This window comes from Nicotiana tabacum, chromosome 3 (assembly GCF_000715075.1).
Source record: "Nicotiana tabacum cultivar K326 chromosome 3, ASM71507v2, whole genome shotgun sequence".
Classification (NCBI taxonomy): Eukaryota; Viridiplantae; Streptophyta; class Magnoliopsida; order Solanales; family Solanaceae; genus Nicotiana; species Nicotiana tabacum.
In genome coordinates this window covers 173946814-173956138 of record NC_134082.1, presented here as the reverse complement: position 1 = coordinate 173956138, position 9325 = coordinate 173946814, and the positions used below count along the sequence as shown (strand labels likewise).

The 9325-nt window shown below is 42.0% G+C and overlaps 1 protein-coding gene across 1 annotated transcript; it reads right to left on the bottom strand.

The window, feature by feature from the left end:
• Positions 1–3113: 3113 nt before the first annotated feature.
• LOC142178056 (uncharacterized) lies at positions 3114–4838 on the bottom strand. Its single transcript, XM_075247380.1, has 2 exons — positions 3929–4838; positions 3114–3757 (listed from the first exon to the last, which is right to left on the bottom strand). The coding sequence occupies exons 1-2, from the start codon at positions 4836–4838 to the stop codon at positions 3114–3116; spliced, it is 1554 nt and encodes a 517-aa protein (XP_075103481.1).
• Positions 4839–9325: the final 4487 nt, after the last annotated feature.

The following is a 9325-nucleotide window of genomic DNA, read 5'->3' as shown; positions in this document are numbered from 1 at the left end:
TCCCTTTCGGGGAGGAAGGACAGATTTATCTGAGGTGCATGCAGACTTCAAATAGACATGACATACTTCTTGGACTAGACAACCGATCCGCACAAATATCCTATCTTCTCATAAACCCATTGCGACCCGTGTTTCAAAACCGAGAAACCTTGCCAGGACTCTTTCAATACCAATGGTGGTGAGGGGTTTCTTCTTTTCGATCGATGACGCCCTTTGTGGGTTTTCACCAATCGATCTCTCTCATTTCTCTTCTTACCGTCGCCTTATAGTGCTCGTTACGAGTTTTCACTACCAAGACTCTCTCATTTTCGATTTCTCTGCTCGCCATTGCCTTATGGTGCCCGTAGGTTTTCACCAATAAGACTCTCTCATTTTATTTCTCTCATCTTGATTGCATCAGATCCAAGCAACTGCGTTCTTTGATTTTGAAAAACCTTTTGTCGATTGATCGAAAGGACTTGAAACATGTTTGGGTAAAAAGAACTTAGATCGAATTACAACTTTGGAATCGTTCGGGCGGGATCATCGCCGAATTATCATAACGTCTGCCCCAGTTTCACTTTTGGGCAAATTTGGATTTTTGTTTTGGTGTGACTGAACCCCAGGGAGAGGCTGCCTACGTATCCTTTCGGAATCAAGTCGAACGTAGTTCAGGAAACTTTGTTTTTGATTTTTCTTTTGTTTTTCTGTTTTGTTTTGTTTTCTCTTCTTCCTTTTTTTAATGACACTTTCAGGTTCCAAAGAGGGTAATGAAAGAAAGGTAAATGGCTCAAAGGGTTAGCAAAGGATTGGAGTGTTTGGGGTAGCGAGAATGAAAGCCTTCGTCATCCCAATCGGATAATGTTATTGCTGCAGAAGGATTAGACATAGTACCTTTTGACCGCATCTGCATTTACAGCTGTTTCAGAGTTATTTCCTTCAATGTCTCCCAGATACAATGCCCATTTTGGCAACAATTTTCTGATGATGTATGTGCCTTTCCAGTTAGGAGCAAATTTTCCTTTGGCTTCTTGATGATGGGGGAGAATACGCCTTAAGAGGAGTTGCCCCACTTCAAAGTTTCTAGGCCGCACTTCTAACTTTGGAGCAAAGTTTCTAGGCCAGACGGAACTCCGAATGCACATTTCGCCGGATTTAGCTTCAAATCATATTTACGTAGCCGCTCAAAGAATTTTCTTAGGTCCCGAACATGGTTGTCCTGGGTTCTGGATTTGATGATCACATCGTCCACATACACCTCTATCTCTTGATGCATCATGTCATGAAATATGGCAGTCATGGCCCTCATATAAGTTGCCCCGGCAATTTTTCAAACCAAAAGGCATGACCCTGTAACAGTATGTACCCCAGGGTGTGGTGAAAGCTGTCTTTTCCGCACCTTCTTAATCCATCAACACCTGGTGATATCCTGCATAACAATCCATAAAAGACTGTATTTCATGTTTGGCGCAGTTATCAACAAGGATGTGGATGTTTGGCAGAGGGAAATTGTCCTTGGGGCTTGCTTTGTTCAGATCTCGGTAGTCAACGCACACCCGAATTTTCCCATCTTTCTTTGGCACGGGAACTATGTTAGCCAGCCATGTGGTGTATCGGACCACTCAGATCACTCCCGCCTTTAACTGTTTTGTGACCTCTTCTTTAATCTTGTCACTGATATCAATTTTGAACTTCCTCTGTTTTTGCTGGATAGGGGAATAATCGGGGTAGGTTGGCAACTTATGGACCACTAAATCGACACTTAATCCTGGCATGTCATCGTATGACCAAGCAAACACATCTTTGAATTCAAACAAAAGTTGGATCAATGCGTCCCTGGTTCTTTCATCTGTGTGAATGCTTATCTTGGTTTCTTTGACTTCTTTAGAGCTACCCAGATTAACCGGCTCGGTTTCATTTAAGTTCGGCTTAGGTTTATTCTCAAATTGTTCCAATTCTCGATTTATTTCCTTAAAAGCCTTTTCTTCATCATATTCCATTTCTTGATTCATTATTTCACAATTAGACAGCATGTTTGGATCTGGGCATGAAGTCTGCATGCATGTCATGTTATTTAAAGCCGCATTATTAGAACTGAAAGAAGAAATAAGAAAAAGTAAAAAAAATCAGAAAGAATAAAGAGAGATGAACTATGAAATATTAATTTCATTTCATTGAATTTTGAAGATAACAGGGTTTACATTAGCATTTAAAGACAGGAAACTAAAAGAAAAACATCTGAGTTACACCCTGAAATAACTCGTGATGCAGAAAAGGTGGCAGGACTGGACTACCGGGATTCTCGCCTGATTTGGAACGGAGTAGTCTTCTAGTTTTGCAGCTTGGCATTGGGCCCCATATACAGCACCTCAGTGGTGCTCGAGCCTTCTCCCGGCTGAACCATATGGGTTTCATATAGCATTTGCCTCATAGCCCCACAGATTTCTTCAATTTCCTCGGTCGTGAAGGCCTCATCTTCTTCTTCTTCATTGTACTTGGGCCTGACAAATGTTCTGTAGAGATGCGGAAAAGAGCAATGAGATAAAACCCAACCATTGCTCTTTCGTTGATTTGCCCACGTCACATCAGCTTCTGTGGCGTGAAAATCCACACCGAAGAACTTCTTGGTGGCAAGTAAGGTGATAGGTTCGGTGATACCTTGCAATGATGCCCCGAGCCCCTTTCCGGGTTTATAACCATGCCTGATCATTTCCTTGGCAATCATAACTAACACTTTTGAGAGAAAAGGTTGAGGGCAAGGGCTTCCTTCTTCATATTGGTCTGCGACCACAACCTCGAAAACTTGATAGACTATATGTTCACTACCTTCCCGAGCTTCGAGGCATGGGACCGACGGGTCCCGATAGATCGATTGCTCATCCTCTCCGTGGACTATGATCTCCTGATCTTCAAATTCCAATTTCACCATCTGGTGGAGAGTGGAAGGTACGGCTCCTGCCGCGTGAATCCAAGGCCTTCCCAAGAGGAAATTATAAGAAGTATCCATGTCTAGGACTTGAAAGGTCACCTCAAAATCCACAGGTCCAATAGTCAAAATCAAATTGATCTCGCCTATGGTGTCTCTTTTGATACCATCAAAGGCACGAACACAGACGTTGTTGGGCATGATTCTCTCAATCTCGATCTCCATTCTTTACAGAGTTGAGAGGGCAAATATCTACTCCGGAACTGCCATCCAGCATGAATCTCTTCACATAGTACCCCTCACAGTTAACTGTTAGGTGGAGGGCTTTGTTGTGGGTGGCCCCCTTCGGGGGCAGGTCATTCTTGCTAAAGGAGATCTGATTGATTGTGAAGAATCTTTCTGCCATCCTCTCCAGTTGTTCCACAGTAGTTTCAATCGGAATGTAAGCTTCATTGAGGGTTTTGATCAACACTTTCTGATGTTCAGTTGAATTCATTAATAGAGACAACAAAGAGACCTGAGCAGGAGACTTTCGGAGTTGGTCAATTATCTCGTAGTCTGGAGTTTTCATTTTCCTAAAGAACTCTTCTGCTTTTTCGGCACTAACTGGCTTCTTGAGTGGGAAACGCTTCTTCGTGGCATTATTCACTTCCTCCAGATTGAGGTATTTCTCAGTTGGGTTAGTTTCATTTACTTCTCCCAAGACTTCTTTTCCTTTGTAGGTTACTACCGCCTCGTTATAATTCCATGGGATGGCAGTAAGATCTGTCATGGGCCTCTGCGGTGCGCGGCCAATAACCACGGGCTCATTCAGCCTTGGTGAAATTATTGGCCCCCGTACCACATAGGTCCCTTTTGGCACATACATTTTAGATCCTTTGTTCAGCTCAAACCTTCTTGGAGGGCTCAATGTCACTTGTCCTTTCCTAGGACCCCGTGGCACATAAAGGATGACATCTTTCGAGGGTACTACCTCAGTTTTGGTTTCCACTGTTTTTTTTGTGTTTTGAGGGGTGGGTTTACTCTTTTTCTCCCCTTTTTCTTGCTTTGCATCAGCCTTTGTCTTTTTCTCGATGTCAGCGATTGCAATGATGGCTTTCAAGGCAGGATCAAACTCTTTATCTTCGCAGATCATTCCAATAACCGGTCCATTGTTGTGAGCCGGTAACGGGTTGTTGGTCACATTAGGAATGTCTTCATACTTTAACACTATCCGCTTTTGTTCTATGATATTTTCAACAACCCTTATCAAAGTCCAACAGCTCTCAGTGTCATGCCCTTCCACCCTAGAATGATAGGTACATCGGGCGCCAGGTTGGTAAGAGGGTGACTCTGGATTTTGCCTATTTGGGGGTACGGGTTGTAACAAACCCATTTGGACCAATTTAGGGAAAAGGCTAGAATATGACTCACCAATAGGTGTGAAGTTTGTCTTCCTGGGCAGCTCCCGAGCACGGGCATTGTAGGGGAAATTATTTTGTGGGGGTCGGGGATTATACTGATCTTGGTGAGGAAGTTGATTTCTGGGAAATTGAGCTCGGTTTTGGTGAAATTGTTGTTGTGGCCTAGCGTATGGTTGTGCATTCATCACTGCGTATGACTGAAGATGCATAGCATAGGCCGCATCTTGATGGGGGTAGTAGTGTTGTGGGGTTCTTTCAGAGAAATGAAGTCTGGCCAAACGGGGTTTTCTTACACTCGAAGTTGTCATTGCTACTTCTTCCTTCTTCTTTCGGTTTGCTACTCCTCTAGACCCGCCTTGGATTGCTTGGGAGGTAGCCCTTATAGCAGACTGACTCAAGATTCGCCCTATTTTCAACCCATTCTCAACCATTTCACCGATTTTGATGGCTTCGGCAAACGACTTTCCCATTGAAGACATCATGTTTTGATAATAATCAGCCTCTTTGGCTTGAAGGAAGACACTGACCATTTCTGTTTCGTCCATTGGAGGCTTGACTCTGGCCGCTTGTTCGCGCCATTTGACAGCATACTCTCGAAAGCTCTCCGAGGACTTCTTCTTTAGATTTGATAATGAATTCCTGTCAGGGGCAATGTCGATATTATATTGAAACTGCCTGACAAAATCCCGAGCCAAGTCGTCCCAGATATGCCAATGAGATATATCCTGATCCATATACCATTCAGAAGCAATGCCGACCAAAGTCTCTCTAAAGTAGGCCATAAGAAGCTCTTCTTTTCCGCCCGCTTCCCGCAACTGGTTGCAGTACCTTTTGAGGTGGGCAATGGGAACCCCATGCCCGTCATATTTTTCAAACTTTGGGGTTTTGAAACCCAAGGGTAGATGTACGTGCGGGAACATGCACAGGTCAGCGTAAGATGCGCTCTTTTGCCCACTCAGACCCTGTATATTTTTGAGACTTTGCTCCATGCTTTCTGGTAATTTCCTCTTGTTCAGGTGTTTTTTCGGCTTTTTACTGCCCTGCAGTAAACTCGTATCGGGACGACTGAGGGTAAGCATTAGTAGTAAACTGGGTAGGTTCCAGTGGGAAAGATGGTGCTTGAAATGTGAAGAAAGATGAATCGAAGTTAGGCTTGGGTAAAGCAGGTTGTGCCATAGCTGAACAAGCTGGAGTGGTGAATATGTTTGAAGTTGCACCTGAAGCTAACACCTGGGGGTGAGACTCAGAAGGTGTTCCAGCAAAGTGGGCTGAAATGGTAGGATATCCCAGTGGGGTATTTGGATAACTCATGGGATGTTGGAGGTCCCACTTGCCCTGTGAAAAAGCTCAGGGAATCTAGGGATCGCACTTGGCAGTTCTTTTCCATTGGCCCAGGCATCCCACATTTCCATCATGCGGAGATGCAGAATTCTATTTTCCTCAGTAGTTGCTGACTCAGAAGTTGGGATGGTCGAGATCGGACTATCCTCTGGAATAGGAACTGTTGGCAGAGGAATTTCCAAAGACATTTCAATGCTTCCTTTTGACCTTGTGAAGTATGAATGTGAAGCCAGACTACTACAAAACCAACCACCTTACTATAGAACCTAACTTAACAGTAAACAACAAACCGGTCAGTTTGAAGCAATTAGCACATAGGTAATCGCACGTTGGGGTGTGATGCACCTATACAGTTAAATGTGTTTCTACATGTTTCGCAACGGTTGCATGTTTCATCCCGGCTCTGCTTATTTCCCCCAATTTTCTTTTTCTTTCCACTTTTGGCTTTTGTACTTCTCCTCTTATTCCTATTTTCCACTCTTTTCTTTCCTCTCTTTCCTTGCTTTTTTTTCGTTTTTCTTTTGGTTTTTCTTTGGCTCTCTTTTTCACATCCCTCTCTTATCTGAGTTATTTAAAAAAATGTGACCGGATCCGATGAGGATTGCCTACGTATCACGATACCGCATGAATCAGATCATTACGTAGTTCAAGAAAAACAAATGCGAAAAATAAAGAAACAATTTTTGGGAATTTTCAAATTTTCATTAATAAAATTCCTAAACTTTCTATTACAAAAGACTTTCAACTACTCATTTTCTTGGAATTTTTAAAAACTACCAACAGACTCAAAAATAATTTCCAAAATACAGACTCAATAAATGAAAAATCATGAATACATCAATGCTTCGACTCCTGGGGCCCGTGGGACATCATTCGGTCTCACGGACCTACGTGCGAGATACCCTTGAAGTCGCTCCAAATTACTCATTATCTGGCGGACAAATGTCATTACAGCAGCGAAGAAAGTGGTCTGAGTCATATCCTCACATGCGTGGCATTTCATGACGATATAGTAGGCAATGGCTCTAACCCTTTCTCGGACAATACTCTTTTCCTGAAGTAAACGGCCGATTTGCTGATTTCGAGCTTCCAACACTTGAGTGTCATGATGATTTTGATTCCGCAATTGTTGCATATCTTCGTCCATTTGGGCCATCAAAGCATAACAATGTTCCCTATCGGCTTTAAAATTCCTGGCCTATTTGTCCGCCTCATTTTCAAGGGTGGTTAGCTTTCTCTTTAAATTGGCGATTGTCCCCTCATATTTTCTTTTCATTTGTCGCACAAACTTTGCCCGCCCTTCTGCATTCTCTGCCAATTGTGCTCGAACTTTTTCTAGACTAGCCTCAGATTTTTCTAGGTCATCTTGACACTCAAGTACTTTCTTTCTCATACCGCTTATAAGCATTTCATCTGCCCGGCTTCTTTCCAGGTTTCTAGCAACTATTCTCATTTTATGGATTTGAGCTTTGAGAGCTTCGTTTTCCTGAGTTAGCTTTTTCTTTTCCCCTTCATCTGCGGCAGCTTGGATACTGTGGCCAAATTTGAGGTCCCTGATTTGTCCCTCTAATTTACTTATCTTGGCCCTATAGCTTTCTTCTTTTGCCAACCAGCCCCACTGTTCCTGCGAGTCGTTAGTGAATTATTGGACATGGGGTCTCCTAGCGGTCTCTCGGGCTCTCGAGGAATTTGAAACCTTTTGCCAAACCAAACCATATAATTGGGGTTCACCTCACCTCTAGCTAGATCCCGCACCATAGTCTTGGGTTCGAGGAATCTGCACTCATTCCAAACTTGGCGAACTCTTCCTTCTGGAAATACAACCTTTGGGCCCAATTGGATGACATGTACACTCAAATCTTCGTCATGGGGGACGGTTTAAAATCTTCCCAGTTGGCGCAAAACCCTGTGAGGAGTATATGGTTGGATGCTCCGGATGCCCATTAGGAGAAAGTAGCACACTTTAGCTGACATGTATACGACTTCGGTGGCAGGGAGCCATCCGAACGTTCACTTAATTTTATCCGAAGTTAAAGAACTCAAGTGTGCAAACCAAGATTCGGTACCCTCTGGAAATTCAACCCCCACCACTCGGCTTTCAAATTCTTTGATGCAATCCAAATCGATCATGTCGTAGTTCATATACCCGACACGGTGGCAGAGATGTTCCAGTATCCACAATTGTAGTAGTAAGTTGCAGCCTTGGAAGAATTTTCCCCCTTCTCGACAGATGGTCAAAGCTCGGTAAATCTCAGATAAGATCAGGGGAACCAAAGTGCCATTAGCTTTCTTGATTGCGACATCAACCATTCCCACAAGGACCAATTCTATGTTGCCGTCTTTTCGCGGACATATTATAACACCCAAGAATGCTACTATAAAAACCAAACCCCGCCTTGCCTCCCATTTATCTTTATTTCCGGCATGGGTCAGACCAGTATTCGGTGCTTCGAAACCTTAGGGATTGCCATAGCGTTGGTACAGGAATTGAAAAGTGCAAAACCCTTCAGATAAATTCCCATCCTGAATATCTCGGCTAATACTCAACATATCCAGAAACGTGTGAGGAGATACTGGTCTCGGTGACACCGGGTACCGACTTCTAAAGTTTCCGCTAAGGCCGGCGTAACCCGCAATTTCTTCTAGCGTGGGTGTGAGCTCAAAATTAGAAAAACGAAACACATTGCGAGTCGGATCCCAAAAAGGTATCAAGGTTTCAATCACGTCCAATCTTGGCTTGATGTTCAAAAGTCCGACAAGACCATCCAAAACTTTTATCACAGTTCCTCGGCTACCTTTTCCTAGGTCATTCCACCACATGTGGAGCTGTAAGGGGATCTCTTCAAGAGCTGCGAAGGGTTCGTTTTCATCTGTGCTTATCCTGCACATTTATTAGGGTGATTTAATTTAAAAGGTTATGACTCATTTTGACTCAAGAAAAGGTTATCACTATATTTTTTTAAATTTTCATAAAAAATCCGGCTTTGCAAATACGGCCTTTCAGCACTTCAGGGAAGAAGATTTTAACGTTGTGTTTGCTAAACGTCCAAAACCTTAAAAAATTTACTAAAGGTGGTTGTTCTTGCAAAAACGGCCTTCCGGCGCCCTTTTGGGGACATTCAACTATTTTAGACAAGAATGACATCACCTTACTTATTTACAATCAAAACAAAAAAAAATTGTTCTTTTTGTGCTATTTTTACAAAAATAAAGTTGGACCCGATGGGGGTTGCCTACGTATCCCACATCCGGTGAGAATCAAACTGGCGTAGTTCGGGAAGACCAGAAATAAAGTTTTTTTTAAAGTTGGAATTTCGAAAGAAGAAAGATTTTTTTTTAATTTAGACTTTTTATTGTTTTTTTTGGAATTTCGATAGAAAAAACTTCTAAAGTAGAAAGAAAAATATTTTTAGAATTTTATTTTGAATTTATGAAAGAAATGCTTCTAAAAAAATGAAATATTTTTGAATTTTGAATTTTCTTTTCAATTTTGAAAGAAGAATGAAAATATTTTTGGATTTTTGGAAGAAATTAAAAGAAAATATTTTTGTATATATATATATATATATATATATATATATATATATATATATATATATATATATATATATATATATATATATATATATATATATATATATATATTAAAACAATTAGGATCTAAAGAAGCAGTAAA

Excerpts from the sequence above, each read along its gene's own strand:
- LOC142178056 (XM_075247380.1), bottom strand. The coding sequence starts at position 4,838 with ATGGTCAGTGTCTTCCTTCAAGCCAAAGAGGCTGATTATTATCAAAAC. Across the intron at positions 3,758-3,928 it reads AGAAAAAGGGGAGAAAAAGA|GGACCTATGTGGTACGGGGG; the intron begins GTAAACCCACCC and ends ATGTGCCAAAAG.